The sequence below is a fragment of the Ochotona curzoniae genome, unplaced genomic scaffold (assembly GCF_017591425.1).
Source record: "Ochotona curzoniae isolate NIBS_2020 unplaced genomic scaffold, NIBS_Ocur_1.0 scaffold_4505, whole genome shotgun sequence".
NCBI classification, from domain to species: Eukaryota; Metazoa; Chordata; class Mammalia; order Lagomorpha; family Ochotonidae; genus Ochotona; species Ochotona curzoniae.
In genome coordinates this window covers 51,929,893-51,954,346 of record NW_024467118.1, presented here as the reverse complement: position 1 = coordinate 51,954,346, position 24,454 = coordinate 51,929,893, and the positions used below count along the sequence as shown (strand labels likewise).

Genomic DNA, 24,454 nt, shown 5'->3' with positions numbered 1-24,454 from the left:
ATAAGATATATATATATAAGATATATATATATATATATATCTGACTTTGCAATAAAAATCTTTAAAAAAAAACAATATACTTAATGAAAATATTGAGACATTTTATACTTCTCTTTGATTCTAAGTTTTTCAGATTCAAGTGTTATACACTTGCCATACACCTGAATTCAGCCTGATTGCATTTGTGTTTGCACAAGGGCCATAAACCGGTGGCTACTGTACTAGACAGTGCAGCTGTAGACAGCGGAAACCAACAGAAGACTGAATCAGCAGCTGCAAAGTCTTGGTAAAAACAGAGCTGTTAGCAAGGCATGGGAGGGATACAGAGAACAGAAAGTAAACCTACAGCAGCTTAAGAAGCAGCTTTAGCAATCTAGTGGGCATGTATCCAGGGTCTGAAAGAAGATGATACTAGTAGGGATGGCAGAGACAGGCTGGAAGGGAGAGACCCTGGGGCTAAGGGTGCATGGGGCTCTGTGATTCCAGGGGGAAAGGAACATCACTAAAGATGGGGCCTTGAGTCTGGAGACAATAAAACAGGAGTTGATCAATCTCTAATCAGAAAACCTAACTGTTCACCACATTAATATATTACATGGTTTCTAATTTAGCTTACATGCTTCCATAAACCAACTCTAGAGCTTCTTTTTCACCTATTGAAGAGAAACAGTACCCAACAACTTACTCATTTTACCCTCCAATTTCCATTCACTCTCCGTGACACTGACACACACACCCCATCCATCACACATGGACAATCTCCAGTCTGTTAGTCCCCCAAAGTCACAGACCCAAGACTTGGTTACCCATGGGGGGAGGGGGAGGGGAAATCAAGTGCCTAAAAAACGGTGTCATATAATGCAATGTAATAATAATAATAATAAAGACTTGGTTACCTCTGTCTGCCCTGCCTAAACAGGCAGCTGTGGTGCAGTGGCCTCAGTATGAAGTCATACATTTGCTGAATTGAACTACAGAACAAGGTTTTCCTCTCTCCAGATGCCATGTATGCTATCTTTTAAACTGCACTTTAACAACTATCAAGAGGAAGATATTTAACCTAATACTTATGACAACCCCCATCCTCCCAGAGCCTGGGTTTAAATCCTGGCCAGGGCTTTGACTTCAGCCCTCCGGCCGCAGACCGTGGGAGGCAGGGGCCATGGCTTACATAACTGGATTCCTGTCCGCCATGCGGGAGAGCAGGACTGTGCTCCCTGCTCCCAGCTTCAGCCCCTGCCCAGCCTGGGCTGTTCAGGACATCTGGGGAGTAAATCAATGACTGGGAGCTCGGTCTCACAAATAAAGTAAAAAATAAAATCGGAGGCAATCCAGTTATAGTCTCATAGCAGATTTCCCAAGACAACACAGTTTGTCACTACGTCAGTGACATATGCTCATGAACACTTATTTTTCTCAATGAATTTTAACTAGTTCTTGAATTAACATCCCTGGGAACTACCAGGGAAAGCTGAGGAAACCACCAGATTGTGTTTTGGTTTTGTTGCGCCAATGACAACTTGAGGAATGAATGCAAATTCTGAATCATCTCCAGAGAACATTCTGGAGTTAGCATTGAGGTGTCCGATGAGTCATAAATACAATCAACCTCATTTTTCAAAGTCCTAAATTGAATGTTACACGGACAGCAACATATACTTAGATAAAAATTCAGGTGGAAAAAATATGTTAATGCAAACATAGGTTTGGAAGTTTAGAGAAGCACAATAGCCAATTATCTTTTTGGTGCTGGCATCCAATCAAGAGACGCAGGGGAGAAAAGGAAGTAGAGCTGTCCCTAAGGGTGCAGGACGGCAGGACACCTGCAAACACCAAGATCTGAGGACGCTGCAGGCTCTCACATGCAATGACATATGATTACATGCAACACCTGGTATAATATGAATTCTATGTCAACAGTTGCTGTACTGAGTTCAGAGAATGACAAAACTGCCTACAGGTGCAGTTCTCCCCCACCACCCAAGTTCACTGTATTCATTTGAGAGCCAGAGAGAAGAGGAATAGAGACAAGCAGGCAAAAAGAACTCCTGATTACTGGTTCATCGCCCCAAGTGCCCCTAACAGTCTGCAAGCCGGGAGCTATGGGATCAATCCTGGTTTCCCATGCAGAGGGCAGACTCCGATTTCCTGAGTCATCGTAGCTGCTTCCCAGGGTCCGCGTTAACAGGAACGTGGGATCAGGGAGCCGGAGTCAGAGTCAGGCATAAAATGCACACGCTCTCATATGGGACACAGGCCATTTTCGTGGCTAAATGCCCACTCTTCAGAACTTTCCCATCCGTGGTAAGCTGATTCCTCAGTTCTAACACCTCCCCACATAGTAACACTAGCTTCATGAAGTAAATGTTTCTAGCGACCAACTCCAGTATAGAGTTGACAAATGTTAACTGGATGAATATACCTGATCTTCTCAATGATTTGAAAATCTTGACAAGACAACAGTGGAGCCCTGTCCCACCCCTCCTGCCAGGTCTCCCTACCCCTCAACTATGCAAGAGATAATGAGAAAGTGCAGGGCCTTACCTCAGACAGGAAGTGCTGGATCACAACCGTCAGGGCTTCCAACTTGACATTGCCTCGGGACAGAAGCTGCCTGAGCTGCAGGATCAATCCACTTTGGTTTTCGCATTTTGTTTTATATTGTGCCAATTCGAGTGTTCTTTCAGAGGAAAGCACATCTGGAGATGTCTGTGTCTGGATGCATAAACTCCGGGAGTTTTTTTGCCTGCTCTTTTCAACTGCAAGAAGAATCAAAATAGGCAACAAGATAGGCGATGTTAATTTTTATCCTCGCCACCGCATGGGTTCTAAAACTGAAGAAACTCAAGTCATGTCATGTTTACATACGGATCACATATGAATGAGGACAGGAATTAACGAAAAACCTGTATGCTTGGAATCTATCCATGCACCACAGCTTTAGTTCTGACTCAAAAAAGGATGTGGAGCTGAGAATCATGAACATGAAGCAGACGGACTTAGCAACCCAGAAATGGGAAAGATGTGCAAAGTGATGTCGATTTATAACTTTGAACTTCCCATGTTAACTTGATAGAGAAACCGGACTGTGACCAGCAACCTGGCTGTTCCCATTGTGTATGCAGACAGAGAGCATGCATGCAACCTGATGTTAAATGCCTTTCCCTCCCCTGTACCCTTAGTGGGTTTCCTGCTGCCCCCTGAACATTTCAAAGACTAGACTGCATACAACGCATTTCTGACTACTCGTAGACCAGCACGAGCACTGAAATCCCGCCCACGTTGTCCCCTCATCTCTAAGTCCATTGTTACACATACTGTCCCTCTGACTACACTCTCCCATTTTCTGTCAAACACAAGGTTCCCTCAAGAGTCCTAATGACTTCAATATTTTGAAAAAGCAAATGCTAATACCCTAAATCCATCTAAAACGCTGTGCTCAGTAGTTATTCACTTCCTATGCCCAGGGAATTACTCTATTTTAAGTGGGGGAAAAAATGGCTCAGTTTTGGAACCGTTCCAATGTTTCAGTCACTTTAAATGTCCAACAGAATTAGAAAAACAGGAAACTGCTACAGTGCTTGAAATAAACAGGCCAAATAATCAGAACAATTCTAAATCTAAAAGAGGGAGAAAAAAAAAAAAAAGACAAACTTAAAATCACTTCCCTGTTCTGACAGGCACCTCAGTGATGGCCGGCTTTGTCAGCCCACCTTCCACAGTAGTTACAGTTCAGAGGGGAAGACACACACACTCCCTCCCACGCGTCTTCCATCTTCATCGGGGAGCATATGTTTTGCCCTCCACCCGGGACTGGAAAAGCATGCCATGATTTCAATCTTCTGCTCCATATCCCATGCTCCCTCGGGACAAAACTGTACCACAAAGCAATGGCCCAGTTTGCACATTCTCTCCCTCATTTCTGGCCCAGCTGAAGACCAGGATGCAAAACTCCACAGTGATGTTCAAAGCCCTAAGCCTGCTACATAGTGTGGATAAAGTGTGGGTCTTCTCCAAGCCTGGAGAGCTCCTTACTTACACTGAAGAGGCAAACCATGAGTAAATCATCCTTCCCTCCTGCAGAACCCCATTGTTTTGATAATGCAGCTTGTATTTAGAAGCATAAAATGTTTGATTTACTAAACCCATTAACAGGACATCCTCTGAGGTCAATGCACCAATTTAATCCAACACCTGTCAATGAAATGCTAATTCTACCCAGATGGAAGATCTCAAGAAGATCCTTTTTGCTATCACTCGTGTTCTAAGCTTCCTGTGATTCAGGTGAATGAAACTGAAAGCTCCATCACAGACAAAGGGCTCCTGATCCAGAGAAGCTCGCTCCCTGCATCACACTCTTCATCTTTGCTGTTTTTTATAAAGTACTTGGGTCAAGAGGTACAGGCCCCAGTTTCCAACTCAAGTCACTCGGGCATATATATGCTCATCTTAAAAACCATGCAAATTTTGTTTTGTTCTTGGAAAGGCGGGAGAGGGGGAGAGAGAGAGAGAGAGAGAAAATGAGCTACAGCTTATCTACTGGTTTACTCTGCAAATGCCTGCAACATCCTTTGGCCAAGGCCTGGCCAGGCCAAAGGCAGGAGCCCAGAACCCAATCTAGTTCTCCAACCTGGGCTACAGGGACCAAACTGCCCGAGGCATAACTACTCCCTTCCAGGAAACTGAATTTAGCAGGGCAGGGACTTGAACCCAGACACTCATATGGGATATTGATAATAGCCGATGTTTGAGGGAAAGACTTACCAGCACTTAATCAATTTTGGAGAGAAAGATCTCACAATTAAAAACAGACTAACTACTATGAACACATATTTGTGGCTCAGAACACACCCACCCTAAAGCCAAACAAATCATAAACTGGCTGAGTCTGCGAGTTTTCTAGATGATTAAAAACAAGGGCGAGAAAAGAACTAAGAGGTTGCCTTGGATACTACAAAATACAAACCTAAGCCTAGAGTATAGTAACTACCATCGCCTAGTTTTGTGTCCACTCATTGGCTTATTCATTCCATCACCAATTTGTTCTTCAGTCTACCGTGATGGCATTACCCTGAGCAGGTACCTCTGCCCCGGCGCCTTGCGAGGAAGGCACAGAGTGTAGTAGTGCACAGGGATGTGCAGGCACACCAAGGGTCTCTGCTGACAGGCTTCCTACCATCACCTCTCCCTGTCTGACTCTCATCATCTGCTGTATGAAGGTGAGTCACCGGGTGACATGTGCTTCCCATTACATGACACTGAGAATAACACTTTGGGGGTAATGAAATGTAACTGACAGACTCAGAAGTTGATGAGGGGCTCTGCACATGCACCAGCACTTTGGACAGACAGCCCATTCCCTTCTCTTGGCTTTAATTTAAACCCATGTAACTAAAAGCCTTAATAGGACACCTATGTCAAGTTCTGGAAGTCAGCATTGCTTCAGCAGCTGATGATGGGTGTTTATCCTGTTGTATTCCCCAAAATGAAGCAATCACAAAAACAGGAATTATTGGGATGTGTAGGAGATTGCCCCCCCGCCCCCGGATCTCTGCCTGCTAGCTGGTATGCATGACCCAGAGCCTAACTGCCAGCCTTGAGTGTTGTCCATGTCCTATGACATGGTTGGAGGATCTAGAGACAGACACACCTTCTAGCCAACTACAGTGCCGTTAGTCTATAGAAGCTTGCTTGATCACACTGTCTCTTGTCATTCTTGCTGATGAAGAACACTGTCGCCTCACCCCCTTGGTGGTTTCGGGGGCCTGCTGGCAGGAAAACCCCCAAGAGGGAAACATGTTTGCTAATAAAAGACTAACCAGATGTGAAATAATGGCCCAAATGACAACTGCCCATTCCACAAATGTCCATGGGAGGTTTTCCTAACAAACTAATCCTTGTTCTCAGGCAACTGTCATACAGCAGAGCCAGAAATCCACTGGCAACAAGGGCAATATGATGTGAAATTTTTCTATCACTGTGATGGGAAGATAGGCAAAGAAACACCTAGTCCAAAGGCAGCTAGGACAAAGTCCCCAGAACAGTTTGGATGGATGCCTGCCCATTTATCAGACAGGTAAGCTGATTCAAGGCATTCCAGGCAGGCAAAACCAGCCAATACATTAGCACAGGGGCACAAAGCTCCCAATGCCCAGGCATTGTAATGCACTGAGAGAGAAGGCAGAAATAAATTGGGTACAAGCAGGTGTGCTAGGCAGGGACTTGGGGACCAGAAAAGAAAGATGTCTCAGAGGGCAAAAGAAGAAGCAGAGAAGCCTGCAGAGTGGCCCAGCAAAGGCCACTATGAGGTCAGGTGCCATGTGAACAGGCCCGGAAGAGAATGTATCCGCAGACTGAACAGGACTGCAGAGCCATGCTGATCAAGAGGTGGCCGGGATGAGCCATCGGTTTGCAGACAGGAAGTAAATGGCATACAGATAAGTAGGCAAGTGTAGGGGGCTAGTGGTCAGGGCAAGTTGATGGAAGGTGTGTAGAGGAAACCATTAGGGCATTGTCTAACATTCCACCTTTTAAAAATGATCTATTTATTCCCTTAAAGGTTATAGGGAGATAGAAATTGCACACAAGAAAGACATTCCATCTGCTGGTTCACTCCCAAGATGGCCATGACAGCCAGGGCTAGACCAGGCCAAAGCCAGGAGCTTCATCCAGATCTCCCACGTGGGTTCAGAATCCAAGTACTTGTACCATCCTATGCTGCTTTTCCCAGGAGCATTAGCAGGGAAAAGTGGATCAGAAGTGGAGCAGCCAGGACATGAGCTGGCAGCCAGATGGGATGCGAGTGTTGCAGGCTGCAACTTTATCCACTACTCTGCAACACTGGCCGCCATACTCTGCTCCTAACTCTCCAATAAACTATTCTATAGTCACCTGCGTCTCAAATCTAATCTCTTCAATGGTCAGCTATTTCCCACTGTTTGCAACACTGCCCCTAACATATGAGATCTCTCTCTCTCATACACACACACACACACGCTTTCCAATAGTAGCCATGTTGACAACAATGCCATGGTAACCTGCGCAATCTCACCAAGATACTTATAGGATCATGATTACTGTCAATAATTAGCTGACATAAAGCTTTCTTGTGTTTCCTGTATCATTTGTTTGAAATAACCAACAGGAATCATAACTGGGACACATATAATGTTTTTGTAAGACAACATGACATTTACTTACTATGAACCATTTCAGGCTCAGGCATAGCCTTTAGAGCTCTGAGATAAGCTAAGCCAACCCCGTGTGGAGAGGGGGCAGTCCAGCACTCCAACATTTAAAATTTTACATTTCTGTAGCCATAGGATTTACTACAATGACTTGCAGCATATGCAAAAGGGCCCTGTACTTTTTGTTCCATTTTAAAAGCAGATTAGAAAATAGAAGCAATATTTTTTGTTTGGGGTTTATAATATAATGTTTTAAAACTTTTCCTTAGGAAGAAAAATCCAAACCTGTTGTTGAATCTTATTTACATAGTTGACAAAACAGAACAACAAAAATTAAGAGCTAATTTTCATGAATTTAAAATATATTACTAACTACAAAGAACACTTAATTAAAATATCACTGCATTCAGAAGTCATGTAAGAAGGTAGCCCCCTCTCTGTCATATGGCTTTCAAAATAACCAAAGGCACATCTTAATATGTTAGCTCTGGAGATGTGTTTCAAACTGGCCTTAAAGACACACCATTTATGTGGGCACTTGGGGGAAGGTGGGTTAGTACGTGGTTTGGGGTACCCACATCCCATAACTGAGTTCTTGGGTTCAAGTTCGGACTCTGCTTCCGATTCAAGTTTCCCATTAACATCCATTCTGTAATGGTTCAAGTAGTTGGGTCCTTGACACCCATGTGGAAGACAGGGTTGAACTCCCAGCTCCAACCCAGCCCAACCCTGGTTGTTGCAGGCATTTCAGGAGTAAGGCAGCAATGAGAAACAAAGAAAATATACCATGAAGCTACTACACAACCACAACAAAAATCACTACTGAGAAGATTTTAAATTAGCATTAAAGAATAGAAATATTTCCACTCTAAATATGTAATAAAGAAAAATGTCATGAAGGATAAGAATTATGTCAAAAATCTGAATTTTTACTTCAACTTAGCCAGGTCTTTTCTTGGAAGAGGGGGAGAACAAAATAAATATCCACCTAACTCCCAGATGTTGGCTGGGGATTGCTAGTAGCCACTGAATCTGGTGGTCCCCTCCCCAGTTATTACTACATAAATTATGAAGTTTCTTTTCCTATAATGCTAATCACCAGCTACATAGGGACCTTTATTCTTGGCTCTCAACAAGCATTTTGACTTTGCAATTCTGTCAGGTACCAAAACAAATAAAAAAAAAAACAAAAACATCTGCTTAATATCGCACAAAATGGAGGTATGCTTTTACAATAAACACATGGCAGAACAGGGTACTTAAGACAGTCCCACTATTAGGAACCAGTTTCAAAACAAGAAAAACGTCTACAAGAGCCTTCTTGCAGGTATTGCCTCTATTGGACTTATTATTTTAGAGCTTTGCATACTGTCGCTTCTTGCTATTAGGAAGTATTTATTTATATTTATTTGAAAAAAGTTTGATCTTTATATGTGGTCACATTCCTCAAGTGCCCGTGGTAGCCAGGGCTGAGCCTGGCAACTCCAAGAACCAAGAACTCCTCACAGGTTAGCACGTGGGTGCAGGGAGCCAGGTACTGAACTCGCACTGGCTGTCTCCCAGGATGCACATCAACAGGCAGTCGGATCGCAAGCAGCACTGCCAGGATTCCATGCAGACACATGGACATGGGATTCAGCCGCCCCAGGCGGTGATTCAGCCCACTGCTCCACAACCTGCTCCCTCTTTGCAGGCGATGCCACCACACTGCCCATCAGGCCATGCTCTGGGGTTGGTGAACCACTGGTACCCACAGTGGACCTCGTCCTTGCAGTCATGTTGCAACCAAAGTTCTTTTTATGACAGTACTCACAATACAGGAGCATGGCTGAATCATTGCACACTCAAGGTGTGTGAAAAATGCTTCACTATCATGTATTACAAAAAATAAACTGCTTTTAAACAGAAATTAAAAATGAATCAGAATATTGGCCTGCAGGAGCATCTACAATACAAGGGTAGTGCAAAAAGTTCCTGGAATTAAAATACAAGGTTTTTTTTTTTTTTTTAGTGAAAGATTTTGAAATCTATGCATACAGGGAGACTTCAAAAAGTTCATAAAATGGATATTGTAAGAATACTGCATGGATTTCAAAAACCTTTACCCCAAAATATACTTATATTTTACTTCTTTGTTTCTGTGAACTTTTGACATTTCATTCAGACAGAAAATAAGAGAACAACATTACTCTCACAACGCTGATCGCATGAAAGCAGGGTGCCTTGAACTCAGACCACCAGCGAGCAGCAGAAGTCCACCCAAGTCAAAAATCCAAAGGTTCGTTTTCCCAGAGCTATCTAAATTATGGTGGTGATTTAAAAAATAATAATCTGTTAAGCAACCCAAAAGGTCGCCTCAGAAAAATTCTAAAACACCATCTATAACAACAGCTTCTGTCTTTCTACCCAGCAAATAATGTGCATTTACTAGTAAAACATGTTCAGCATCAAACATAATTTAGAGCTAACAGAGCAGTGTAACAAATGCTATCCTGGGTTTAGCATTGACCTGGTATCCACCAAAACTCAACTAACTGGAATATTTCCGCTGTTCTCAAGCAGTGAGTATTTATTCTATGGACCTTGTCACATCCTTCCTGTGTCTCCCGAGGGTAAACACTACTGTGCTTCCCATTCCAAATTCACTCCAAATCATCATTTATAGAGCACTTTCCACTTCTGGGCAAAAACAGACATATTAGAACACAAGTGCGTGCAGTAACAAAACTTAAGCTAGCAGAAATCACAGACAGCAGATTGCTGGTCATCTCAACAACTAACATGTAAAAAGTTATCAAAACATAACCTATGACAAATGAATATACTTCCTGTGTTTTCTTAAATAGAATGCTTTAGGACCCAACACGATGGCTCAATTGACTAATTTCCTACTTGCAAGCCCCTCAGGAATCCCATATAGGTGCTGGTTCATGTCCTGGCAGTCCCACTTCCCATCCAGCTCCTGCTTGTGGCCTGGGAAAACAGCCAAGGATGGCCCAGAGCCTTGGGACCCTGCACCCGCGTGGGAGATTGGGAAGAAGCTTCCGGCTTTGGATCAGCTCAGCTCTGGCCATTTGGGGAATGAACCAGCAGATGGAAGGTCTTTCTACCTCTCCTTCTCTCTGTATATCTGCCTTTCCAATAAAAAGAAATAATTGTTCTTAAAAAATACACTCTGGGAGAAATGTGCTAGTTGGTTAGGCACCTGAGCCCCTCACAAGTAAGCAAAATGCTTGCAACAATGACAGGGCAGCCTTTCTCATCAGAGCAAAGCTGTTGCAGCAATATGGCTACAGTGTCTCTCCACCTCTCTCCCTTTGCTCTGCCTTTCAAATCAATAAAATAAATCTTTCCAAAAAAAAGATGCCTATAGCCACAGGAGGTTGGTACCAAGTTACAACAAAATATTTTGAGGCTTAATGCCATTCATAATATCAGTTCATACTAAATCTTTATTTATATGGCCAGAGCTGAAAAAGACTCAAGGATGCTTTGACAGGAGTTGAAAAGAAGAATCAGCATCTACGGTAACAAAGGCCTGTTGGAAGGAAACATCATCCACATTGTTCCTGAACTTGTCCTTTTGCACCTTTAAAATAATTGAATCATATTGTGACATACGAATTAAATATATATTATTCTACCAAAACTTTCAAAAACAGTTCCCGTGAGTTTTGTATATTGCCTTATGAAAGAAAAATAAGTGGAAGCTTATTTGCTGACACTTAGTGGTACATGAATACCAAGTCCATCAAACAGATACTAATAAATTATTAAATATGTGGAACCAGTGCTGTGGCTCAGTGGCACAGACACCACCTAGAGTGCTGACATCAAGGGCACCATTTGAGGCCTGTTTGGCTGCTCTACTTCCAATCCAGCTCACTGCTATTGCACCTGGGAAAGCAGCACAGGATGGCCCAAATCCTTGGACCCCTGCCACCCACACGGGATATGCAAAAGACGTTCCTAGCTTCAACCTGGCCCAGATTCAGTCAAGACAGCCACTTGGGGAGTGAACCAGTGGGAAGAAGCTCTTTCTCCCCTTTCCTCTATCTCTACCTTTCACATAAGTGAATAAGCTCTTTTTAACAAAAGTCAAAAGACACATCTAACGTTAAGAATATGCATTCCTGGGTTCGGTGTGGTGGACTAGCGGCTGAAGTCCTCGTCTTTAAACATGCCATGATCCCATACTGGCATCAGTTCTAATCCCAGTGGCCTTACTTCCCATCCAGCTCCCTGCCTGTGGCCTTGGAAAGCAGTCAAGAATGGCCCAAAGCCTTGGATTCCTGCACCCACACTGGAGTCCTGAAGGAAGTTCCTGGCTCCTGGCTTTGGACTGGCTCAGCTCCGGCCATTGCGGCCACTTGGGGAGTGAATCATGGATGGAAGATCTTCCTCTCTGTCTTTCCTCCTCTGTATATCTGGCTTTTCAATAAAAAGAAATCTTAAAAAGAAGAAAAGAACATGCCTTCTCATTGTATTTTAGAACACAAATCCATTTAAGAGAACAAGACTTGTATCAAAACAAAACATCTTGAAAGTTTGGTTGGGATATCTAAAAAATAGATTATCACCACCACAGAGCATTCATATCAGGGCAGAGAAGAAAACAGCCAGGCTTACTGCACAACTCAACTGAAGGAACACACTTCTCTCAACAATAAGCAGCCAACATCCGCCTCTGAGTAACGACTACCTGGCCTTCCCCATTGCGGGCACCAAGAACAGGCCCTACTCCCTTACACCTGCTTGTTTGCATGCTAACAGTCAGGTGCTTGACTTCCCAGCATCCCTTGCAGCAGAAGTGCCGTGTCACTGAGGCTCAGGCCATAAGCTTAAGTGATTTGGCAGGATGCATTTTCTGCTTTTTCCTTCTTCCTGGAGCAGCCACTCTGTGGCCACGAGGAAAGGGCCAAGGGGACAGCCAAGACCACAATCCCGACACTGCTGAGCCACTGAGTGACTGCACATCTGTGGCTTCTCACATGGGATAGAGGAGCTGCGGCTTGGCTAAGCCTTCTGCTATTTGCAGTTTGACGGTCTCAACAGTGAATACCAGATATAAGAACTTAAGTAGATGAGTTTTTCTTTAATTAGCCAAGTGGATTAACATCCTCTCACTGCACACTCAATTGAGTCGCCGCTCTTTGATGCTACTTCAGTCAACGAACATCTTCTAACATCTTGCCCTTCTGGAAGGCGTAATCTGTCCACATCGCTGCCTTCAGCTACAGTGGTTAGTTTTTATCGTCACCAATTCAGAAGAACTCTTAGTGTGTTTAACTGCATTTACTTGTTGAAGTTCTGGTGGTGCTGTTCAAGTCAATGAACACTGGCATTTCCTACTTACTTAAAAAAAGAAAAAGCTGAATTTTTTTAAGTGGCCAGGGGCACTTTTATTTACGACATTCTTTTCCCTCTTCTGACTCATCCAATTGGAACTGACAGGTAAAGGTAATAAACAGACTGAGCCTTCTATCTTGGCAAGGAAGAGTGTTGTTGCAGGTGGGCAGGCAAGCACACTTTGCGATCTCCTAGAGGATTGCTCCCTCATCCCGAGGTCTTAATCCACATCTGACATCTTGCAACAGCACACAAAGCAAGCGCATTCTTGCCTGGATGCAACAGCACATTTTGACAGTGGGTGTCACTGAGTGACAATATACCTGATGCACAGTGTATATTGCTATGAAACCGGCCAGGTTTTACATGTAAGAACCATTTAAAATGCTTCCTCTTCATAATGCCTCAATCCAGGTTGTGGCAGGAGTGGAACCAAGCGGGGCTTCCCAAGGGTGGGGCCCGGTGGCTGGCAACCGCGTGGGTATGAGCACAGCAGAATGGGTAATGGTTCCAATGGTCACTGAGGTTTAAGGACAGATAAGCGAGGGAGTGGTGTCACGAAGATGAACAGTTAAGGTGGGAGCATTACCTGGATTTAGGAGGTCAGGATGGTGAGTCTGTGTCAGAAGGACTTCTCAGATAAAACAAGACAGTCAGGGTGCCCTCATGACGGAACTTAAACACTCACATCCCTTGAGCTAAGGGGACTCTGGGAGCTCACCGGATCCCAGCCCTTAGCTCCACGGCCTGGGACGGGCAGGTGACTGAGGCGGATCCCTGCAGGACCAAGGCTGTGACTCACTCCAGGCATCCTTCCCTGAGGACGCCAACACTGCTTACAGTGCACTTAGATAAGAGCAAGTGCCACGGCTTCAGCATGTATCTTACTGGAGGATCTCTTAAAGTCACACCAGCTCACAAACAGGGCTTGCTGGAGAGGAACTGTATTCTTTCCAAAGTGTTAAAATACTTCTCTCCCTCACCCCCCCCCACACACACACCCACCTCTTTCCATCACCATTACTCTCAGGGCATAATAGAATGAGAGCAAAATTCACAGCTGGGAAAATGTGAGCCAAGGATTCTCCACAGAGCTCTCAGGCTAGCCCCACCTCTGCCATCTACTGTGTGGCTCTGGGCACAAGTGAATATACTTAGCTAGGCCTCGGGCATCCGGTCATAAAACCAGGCAGCCTAGACTCCTCACTAGGGCTAAACCTTATGGCTCCAAGTGCATTTTAAAAAATATTTTTATGTAAAAGACGACGCAAGGTGCCTAAAACATCACTATTAACTAAATCCTGGCACTTCAAGCCTTCTGTCTCTCGCTTAAACCTCCTTCAAAAGCTCTCTATTTCACAAAATGACTATTATAAACAACCTAAAATACCAACCCAGTGAAGATTGGCTAAATAAATCACACCTTGTTCAACAACAGAACCGAGACGGATGCAAGAGGCGTGTATTAAATCATGGAAAAATCCATGAAATAGCAACTTTAAAAGATATAACATGTGAGGCCGTATGTAACTGTGCAAAAGATCACGAGGCCAGCCAAGCCGCCAGGAGCACGGCTGCCTCCCCTGGGAGGCGTGGAGGCTGGGAAGGCGGGGGCCCGGTTAGAAACTGGCTCCCATGGGCAACCTTTTGCACCATGCTCTTCTCTTGGGCGTGCGGCTCATCATTCGATTTAAAAATACCACCTAGTTCAAAGTAAAAGCTCTGTGGAGCTATTTGAGATCTTACAAATCATTGCAAAAATAGAGCAGCCTTTGCTTTTTTTAAGGCGGGAGGAACGACAGCATCAGGACGAGGGGCAGGGAGGATGGCCATCTCCACCTCCTAGCTCATCTCCTGCATCCTTAGCTGTCAGCAAAGAGGCAGAACTCAACGACAGGTCAAGGCAAGCAAGGCTGCAGAAAGGGGCCAGGCACCCCGTGAGATGCCAGGAAAACCACAACAGTCAGCTGATAAGAACCCCCAGGGACCAAGGCGAGCAAGACAGAGGAGGACTCAGTGCCAGAGCATCATCACCTTAGTGACCCCATAACTGATGGCCACAGCCGAAGGTCGCAGAAGCCTGGCTTTTACTGCACGGAACCCAGCTATTCCACCCAGGTTGTGAATGATAAGCATTGTCGCTGAGAGCAAGCACTGAGGACAACCAAATCGTCCCCACAGCACAGCACGTAGGTGTCGGTGTCACTACAGCTGCCTGGGGTCCGGCAGGGGCCCAGGAAATGCAAAGCAGGGGCAAATATAAACATCCTGGGAGTGGGGGTTCTATGATCAGAAACATTTCCATCCTGAAGACTGGAAAGGTGGCTATGGATGCAGGTCCGGATCAGCTCTCCGGCAAGCAAGAAGGCACTTTATTTCCTAAGTGCTGAGAACACAGAAATCTTTAGGCGGGTGAAAACAACCCAGCATCACCTCCGTGAAACAAGACCGAACCACCGGCTTCTTACCTCCTCTCCCCAGAGAAAGGGAAGCATTGCCCTCGGGCGCTCCTGTCCCTGTTCAAGAGGCAGCAGAGACAAACACGGAATTTAACAGGTGGTGATTTACACAAATCTGGCTGATGACCAAGAAATGAACTTAGGATATGCCACGGTAACGGCCGTGCACTGCACAAACACAGCACGCACCTGCCTGCAAACGGCCACAGCACCACACGCCCGTGTGCCGAGACGCTGGAGGAAACTGCTGGGTTTCGTGAAGGCAGCCTGGGTCTTTCACTAAAGCCGGCTGTATTTTCCCAGTTATCCATCTGCCTTACAAAGCCACTGAAAAACACCTGCACGTTCAACCGGATGCCACCCCCGACCCCTGTGCCACACCAAACATAGATCCACACCTGACAAACCTGAGTGGAAGATAACGGCGCTTTTCCTAAACCCCGAGGGAAGGCGCAGGTTTCGAAGCAGTCCTTTGGCAGTCAGCCGGACGTGAATGGTGGACAGGGAGAATTTGGGAGACAACAGCATGTCTTCAGAACAGGTGGGAAGGTCTCGCAGCTGCCACAATTTCCCGGGACCATCACATGCTGCCTCCTCCACAGGGCGCTCCTCGGGGACCAAGCAGCGCAAGCCCCAGGGGTGAGCCTCCTGCCTCGGGCAGTCAGTGGATGCCCAGATGTTTCCAAGACGACGTCCTCCCTTGGAATAAAACCTCCTCTTAGCAAACCCAGAAGCCGCCAAGCTTGGGATTACATCACACTGTACATGCTTCTGGGGTTGTTATGGTTTCCAGCAGGGATGGGAAAGGGGAGGAGACAGTGGGTGGTCTCAAGAGCTTTATATAACCACCAATAATGTGACAGATCCTGGGAGGGCTTGGCGGAGCCTGCAGGGCAATTAACCGCTTCCACTCCTAGGCTTACCGAGTCATCCAAAAGGAAAGCACATTCAACCAAGTAAGATATGTCCCACAGTGAGATTTTGTAACTACTGACCCCCCACCCCTCCACGAATGACACAAAGAGTCTGTTGGGTTTCTAGATATTTCACCTGTAAGTGCATTTTAAAACCTGATACTTTTGAAAACGTACAAAACCTACCCAAACCGGTGCTTCCAGCAACAAAATACAAAATGTTATCACCCTCAATGTTCAGTGTAATTTCGATTCTAAAATGTTGCAGCATGATGAAAGGTTTTCGAGCTGGACTTGAGGCCTGAGGACTTCGCTAGCAACCAGCAATTGAAGGTTAAGGCCATTTCTGCCCCCAGGCACAGGAAGAGTCTGACACACAGGAGTGTGTGCCCTTAGAGTGCATGAACCCTGCATTTACACAGCACTGGACACCCTGGAAAGAGACCTCGGACGGGGACTCCCCAGGTTGGGAGCGGTTTCTGAGCAATATTTTACTGGGGTGTATAGAATTACCTCCAAAGAGGCTGCCACACCCCCAAGAATGTGAAGGATAAAGGCCAAAAGAAAATGAAGGTTGGTGATGCGCGCACTTAGCCCTAACCAATACCCCTAGAACAGGAGGAGCCTGAACTCAGTGTGCCAAGTTTTTTTCTCAATGCCAAGAAGTAAAGCTTGGAAGGAAACGCTGAGGTTAGTAACCATGCATAGCCCAGCTGCTGCTGTGTAAGTAACAGAAGGGCGATTCTTTGGGAAATCCTCCCATTGGCACAGAGAAAGATGAGAGAGACCACCTCTCTGTGTGCACAGCTGCGGCGTGAGCCATGCTGTGAGCTGGCCAGCGCGGTTATAAGACATGGCTTGCTCACTCACAAATGAGGAACCTGCTAGACACGTCACACCTATGGCAACAGAAGCACCAATAACCAAAGGATTACAACTGATGAAAACCGTGTCTACACACCGCCCTTTTGCTTAATGATGGCTTATTATTAACACCATTAACCCAAGACTCTGAAGATTAAAAAAATCTAACTTCTTCCTCCACCTCCCAAAACCTTGTGAAAAACAGAATCCCCAACAGTAAAGTGACAAACCAGAGTCAAATGATATTACTAAAAATAGACATGCCACCACTCTGTATAGAAGGGTTTTTTAGGGATATTAAGTCATAATAAACTATAAATCATTCTTGTTAAAAGGGAACTCCTACAGCCTGGGTGACCCAAAAGAAATTTGCATCTAGTCACCAATTAATCATTCATTAAAATCTGTACTTGCTATATATAAGTAAATGTTGCTAACAGCAGAGCAACAAACTATGAAGAAAAAGAAAAAGCGACAATGAGAATTGGGTTCTAATTTTTACAGTGAATTCCAGCAGGCCAGAAACAGAAGTCTAGGAATTGATCAAGTTGGGTTTCCATTCTTTCCAATGCAGAGTGTGCCCCCTGGTGGCCATCTGGCACAAGTGCACAAAAGCAGGACAGCCTTAGAATGGCTAAGCCACACACACTTTAATCTAGTGTTCCAGGCGCTCTCACACACTTTCCATTTGTTTACTCATTTAAATGACAGACTACATCACAGCAGTTAGTTTAAAGCTACTTTTAGAATCTATGTACTTCTGGGTAAGGAGAAAATAATGGGTTCCAAGAACTGATTCTTGTTCAGCTTTCATCACTTGATAACTATTTGTAGTTTCTGAAATCATACTAAATATAAAAACCTAAAGATAGGAGAGGAATCAGCCTTTTCTATTTTTAAGGACTTAATTTCAGAAAGGCTACCAAGGATACCTGGGGAAAATGTCAGCAAATTATTGTTGCTAAAGTAGTTTACAGTGATAAAAACTGGGAAAAGCTGGTGTAGTGGCTCAACAAGCTAATTCGTCACCTGCAGTATGAACACCCTAAAGGTGCTGGTTCTAGTCCCCGTTGTTACACTTCCAATCCAACTCCCTGGTTTAGGCCTCGGAAAGCAGCAGAGAATGGCTCAGGTCCCCGGGAGCCTGCACCCATGTGGGAGACCCAAAAGCAGCTCCCAGCTTTGACTCAGCTCAGCTTCGGCTGTTGCAGCCATTTGAAGAATGAACCAGCAGATGGAAGATCTCAACAATTCTCAAAAAGCAGCTAATAAGTCAATCAGTTGCCTTCCTAGAGTCCATTTGAGCAATGGGATTCTTAGGCAGCCTGCTTTGTTGCAGGCCACAGATGTACTCAGCAGTGTATATGAGGACCGCCTGCCGGGACCCTTATGAAACCTCCTATGAGACAAAGACAGAATGACAGAGAAAAAAAAGAAACTGAGTTATCTTCCATCGACTGGTTCATTCCCAGAACAGCTGGGGCTGGCCGGGCCTATGTCAGGAGCCCAGAATCCTCAAGGGTATAAGGCGGATCAGGCACCTGGTCCATCTGCTCCTTTCCCAAGCACATAGAGAGAGAGTTGGGATGGAAGCAGAGCACCTGGGACTTGAACTGTGCTCTGCTATGGGATGCCGGCAGTGAAGGCGGCAGCTTAACACACCGCTCCACCACACCGGTCCCATTGCACACGCTTTGAGTGACGCGTTTGTTTTTCTACTGGCCATCCTACTCCACTTTGGGATGCTTCATAAGCAATTACCTTGAGCATAATTTTTAAATACTTGATTTTTGAAATGTATTTATTAATGTGGGAGCGAGGAAGGGAGACAGAAGGCTACCACCCACTGGTTTATGCCTTAAATGCCTACGGCCACAGGGACTGGGCCACAGCTTAAGTCGAGAGCCAGAACATCACCCAGGCCTCCCTGGCAGGTGCAGAAACACAAGCACCTGAGGCACTATGACCCTCCCAGGGTGTGCGTGAGCCAGGCCAGGAGTCAAACGCCAACAAGCCCCTTATGGGATCTGTGGGACATCTTAAACCCATAGGCTGAATGCTCAGCACCGTTTAGCTTTATCACTGTGGCGAGCACTCCTCCGGCATGCACAACCTTTCCTGTCCCCCTGCTGTCCTTGCTGGTCTTTACCATGTTCTCACCAATCAAATCATGACTTTGCAACATAACAGCTTTTACTCATCCCAATCCTTACTCATCTCCAACACCCAAGGTCTGAATCACAGCACATCACACGAATTAGCAGTTGGGAAATACTTCTTATATGCTTATTAGCCCTCCACATCACATGGCTTTTCTATGTGCCCACTTTTTTTTTTTTTGGTGTATAAATTCATACACATATAAAACTCATGAAGTTTAACTTGAGATTTACTTTCTCAACCAGTATGCCATATGGTTAACTACAGGCATGGAGCTGTACAATAAACTCTAGAACCTCTTCACCTTGCCTAACAAACTTTGCTCCTGTTTAAAACAAACTTGCCACTTCCTGGCAACCGCCCTCCCATCCCCAACAACCACTACTCTCTGCTTCTACGATTTTGAGTTATTTCAGATGTGGCACGTCGGTGGGATGACCTGTGTCAGGCTCACTGCACCTAACAGAACACCCTCGAGGGTCACCCACACTGTGGCATGCAGCAGGATTTAAAAATACATCCCAAGGGATGTGAAAATCACATTTTCTTTGTCCTTTCATCCAATAACTGACATTTTGGTTATTCCCACATCCTGGCTGTTGAGAATGGAAAACAGGCAGTGTGCAAGAACCTGATGTCAATTCTGGCAAGTAATCCATTACCAGAAATGAGGTTTACAAATATGTTTCTCCCATGCCACAGACTACCTTTTTCAAGCTATTGGCTGCTTCCTTGGCTCTACAGAAGATTTTAGGTTTAAGAAAATCCCATTTTATTTCTGCTTTTGTTTGTGCTTCGGGTGTCACATCAAGCAAGCAGCACCTGGACTAGCATCAGGAAGCTCTCCTCCAGGCTTTCTTTCAGAAGTGTCATCATTTCGGGGCCTGTATTTTAGTATTTCCATATAGGTTCTTGTGTAAGATCCAGTTTCATTCTTCTGCTCATAGATTTTTCCAGTACCATTCACCCAAGCGAGTCCCCTTACCATTCTGCGTGGCACCCCTGCAGGAGGCCTGCACACAGACTGTGTGGGCATCTACTCCCACGCTGCCCAGGTCCTGTCTTCTAGGTATGTCCACCTTTATGCTGGTCCCACAGGATGTTTTAACTACCAGGGCTCTGTCCCAGCACCTGAAGGCAGGAATTCTCATGGCTCCAGATTTGTTCTCCTTTCTCCAGACTGTTTTGTACTTTTGGAATCCTCTGTGATTCAGCATGAATGCTGGGATTGATGTTTGTTTTTGTAAAACCTGTCATCTGGATTTTGATTGTCTTTGACCTGCGGATTTCTTGGGGGAGGGTGTCCATCGAGTTTCTACTGCAGAACTATCTTTTTCACGCTGATTTGAAAGCACTCTACTTCGAGCATTTGTTGAAGCTGACTCGGTCTGTTCTTTGCTCACCAGAACTGGTTTCTAACGGTTCTGACAAACAGCGGGCTTCAACTTCTGTTAACATGTTAGATGTCATACAGATCTTTTTCTGCTTAAGTCTGTACTTGTAATACTCATTATCTTAGATTTTGAGTCCAAAACTAATCCGCCTGGAATGCACTGGCACTCAGTGTTTGAAGAAAGGGCCTACCTGCTGCTACAATGGGAGCCCCTGTCCCAACAAGGCTTACCTTATGATCCATCTTCCCTCACCTCCTCCGTGAAGTGCCAAATTCACCAATCAAAACTGTATTTTTCCTTTTTCAATAAAAGAGGAATGTTACAAACATTAAAACTACAAAGCCCCAGCTCCACTCTGTCCAGCGCTATCTTCCTGAAACACAGTGAGCCAAGTTTCATTTGGTGTCAGCATTGACTAGAATCTCATAAGATCATAACCTTTCAATAAATCACAACAGACAGACCCTACAAAGGAGCCTCTTGACTTAAAAGTTGTCTTTTCTTGCATTAAAGATTTAAAATAATTCAACACCCTGGAAAAGATCTCCAAAACAAAGTCACAGAACAGCAGCAACGGAAGGGGCTGTCCTCTTGGCCGCCCACGGCAGCAGCGGGTGTCAGCAGCCAAGATGCTCCTGCCACAATTCTATGATGTCAAAAACACTCCCATGCAGGGAACGGCTCCCCAGGCCATCCACGCTGCCAAACGAGAAACCAGAGACCTGGAGAGGCTTAGCAAATAGCCCAAGGTCAGGACACAAATAGCAAACACAAAGACCAAGACTGGACAACACCCAACGACTCTGATACCCAATTTTTCCTCTTACTTCTTCACTGCTGTATGAGATCAGTATAGTTTCCTTCAAATATAACTGATTAAATGTTAAAGTAAAAGGATAGAGTGTCAACAACTACGTTGGTCAAATTATTTTAAAGTTAATGCCGATTGCGGATGAGGACCGGATGAAGCCAACGCCCTTATGTTATCGGTTGTAGCACAGACACAAAGCTTTTGGCAACCAAGTTGGTTACTTGAGTGATGGAACTATAAATATGCCTTTGTTCTGATTTAGCGAGACTATTTTATAGAACCTGCTACAAATAACTTCCCTGGCCTTGGACAGTGCTGATTTCAGAGGTGCTCATCATAGGTTCATTTGTACACAATGATTAGTACTCAGAAGTACTCAAATGTTACCACGTAAACTGATGGCTACCTCGGTAACCGGAGGAGGGTACAGTTTGCCTCCAATCAAACCCTGAAGGGATGGCAGAATTCTGGCGGGCCCCTCGGGCTGTGAAACCACCGTTACACCAATGAAGGGCACAGACCTATATCCCCCATTAATAAGGGCCTAGGCGACCCCTGTTTCAGCTTCCGCGTCAAGGAGAGTTTGAAAAGCCCCTTCTCTGTCTCTTCCACGCTCTTCTTCCTCTGCAGCCCATTCCCTCACATCTGTGTTTCTGCTGCACGGGGAAGGGAAGCCCGCGACCATGGGTCCCTGTAATAAAGGCCATCTAAATTCTTTTCATATATTCGGCTGAATTATTCTTTCCCTGGTGGTTGGTGAATATAACATTTTGGCAAATGGCGAATCTAACAAACTTGAACACAATGATTGGTAACTCAAGAGAAATACTCACATGTTACTACATGGGACAGGCTTTTTAAAAGTGACAAAATAGGATAAAAATTACCACAAACAACAAAACCCTAAGAGGTGCTTTCTAAACCTCTAGAGCCAAAGGGTTTTTTTTCTTTTTTTTTTTTTTTAAGGTTTTGGAATTCGGGAAACTGTAGGAAAGCTACAAAGACAAAAGCAGGTACTGGCAAGGATGTGGGCAAACTACTGCCAACCTACTGTTTCTGGACATCTGAAACAGCACAGTCACTTTGGAAAATGGTCTGGGGTCTCCACAGGGGTCACTCTGTGATGCAGCCTCCTGACAGCGATGACCTCACGTTCTAACGTAAACACTCTATACGATAGTGGCTCTTCAGTGTGAGACAACGTTGGGAAGTTAAAGGAAAAGGCCCCCAAAGCACAGCAGAGTGATTTTTGATTTCTGAGGTCAGAAAAACTTCCCTAGCCAGGCACCACAGTCACGCTTGTGCTACTGTGGACCTTGGACGTTAAATCATTCTGTAGGAGCGCATCTTCTCCAGCTCCACAGGCCTACAAAAGGTGAATGATTTTGAAGTAGCTCCCAGGTCCTGCCCTGTTAAGCCATGGAACGTGGAAGAAGGCAGCGAGCCTGCAGGATGCCAGCTAGCCCCCGTTCTTACACAGAACTGCTCTCTACCCTGTTTCATTTTCACAGGCAGCTCACAAAACCAGACACCTGCCTAGGTTTCCACTCTCAGGTCCTGTTCTGCCACCCAGACCTCTTCCACAAAGACATATGACTTTCTCTCCTAGAGCCCATAGAAACTGGTTTGCATGTATGTGTACGGTTCTTTGACCGTGCTGTGAGCACCATGGAGACAGGCCCTCGCTCATGTTCGACTCTCAGTGTATCCTCCACACCTGACAAGTCACAGTGCCGTGTTGTATTAGCACCTTTCTCTCTTCTGGTTTGCTCTTCAATACTGCATGACTGTCCTACTGCTGTATATAAAGCAACAGGAGAAACCAGACCAGCTATGTAAGTCTGGGATCTGCAGTGAATACATGCTATGAAGATCTATGGTTTCTTAAGAAACTTTTTGATTTTCACCTGTGATTCAAACATTAGGGCTTGTAGTTATCTCAAAGAAATAGGAGAATGTCTGATACATGTCCCCTCAAAAAACAAGGAAATTAAAGTCATTGAGCTGTAACCAAATGTTAAAACCATATCTTGGGAATATTTAGCATTTTACGTCATGTGAATTTTAAACACTTACATTGGGGAAAGCATATTTTCCATTTCATTTAGACCACATTAAAACAAAATTATTTCTTAAAGTCTAAATTTTATCCTGTATTAACAAAACGTCCTTTTATATATCCAATGGACTGGTTGATTATGCACATCAAATTTTTATGTCATGCTTTCCTATCTCATGTTATATTTACACTTCAAATCTATAATTTTATTTAAACACAACAATAAAAAAACACTGTACAGGAATTTAAATACTTCTTACAACAATACAACTTTACAAAAACAAAGATCTTCCCCCAGCCACAATGAAAGCAGTTTACTCACCCACATTAAAAGCTGTAAATATATTTTTCCTTGATGGACCTAAAATATAAGAGAAATATATGTAAAATATATACCAATGTTTAATTTGAAATATCGTATAGCAACCAGCAGTTTGGGGGCAGGTATTTAGCACAGCAGTTTAGTCACTGCTTGGGCTGCCTGTGCGCTGTACTGGAGCAGCTGCTTCCAGGCCAGCTTCCAGCTAGTACACACGCTGCAACACAGCAGGTGGCAGCTCAATAACCCGCGTTCCGGGGCCAGCGTGTGACAGAGCCAGGACCCCATGTGAGCACAGGGTTGAATCCTGGCTGCTCCATTTCTAATCCAGCTCCCTTCAAATGCACGACGGAAGGCTCTAACAGACAATCCAAGTACTTGGGCCTCCTGGTTTCCAGTTTCTGCCAGGCCCAGCTCCAGTTATTATAGCTCTTTGGGGAGCAAACCAACAGAAGGAAGGAAGATCTGTCTTGTGTGTAATTTTGCTTTTCAAATAAATAACTAAACCTTAAAAAAAAAAAAAAAACACCTCAGTCCCTATCACTTGCATTGTCAGAATCAGGTGGATTTTTGGGGTCGTGGCCCATTCTTGGCTTTTGTGGGCATTTGAAAAGTTAATCAGTAGATAGAAGATCTTTCTTTTTCTAGTAAAAAAAAAAACCAAAAAGAAAAATAAGAAATTTGTTTTATATTAGTTTATCATAAAAAATTTTTTCTAAGGCCTGGTTAGGAAACACCACTGAAATATGGTGTGTCCCCCTCCCCCAATTCCCAGTATTTTATTGGCAGACAAACAAAAAGAGGAAGACAGGTACAGAGAGCTCCCGTCCGCTGAGCTGCTCAACCGCTCACAATATACAAGACTGGGTCAGGCCAGACCTGAGAGTTCAAGCAGGGCCTGCTTTGCAGGTGGTGAAAACCCATTTCTGCTAGAATCA

General features: G+C 44.7%; 1 protein-coding gene across 6 annotated transcripts in view; it reads right to left on the bottom strand.

Annotated features, from left to right (window-relative positions):
• The window catches only part of MTUS1 (microtubule associated scaffold protein 1), a 93,456-nt gene that overhangs the window by 33,827 nt on the left and 35,175 nt on the right, over positions 1-24,454 (bottom strand). For 5 of the 6 annotated variants that reach the window (XM_040966178.1, XM_040966180.1, XM_040966179.1 and 2 more), the window contains 2 exons: positions 23,520-23,558; positions 2,545-2,759 (listed from right to left, as the gene is read on the bottom strand). In XM_040966178.1, coding sequence (XP_040822112.1) covers positions 2,545-2,759; positions 23,520-23,558 — 254 coding nt within the window. Of the gene's footprint in view, positions 1-2,544; positions 2,760-15,402; positions 15,524-23,519; positions 23,559-24,454 lie in introns of those variants that run through there. The other variant, XM_040966183.1, reaches the window with a different exon arrangement.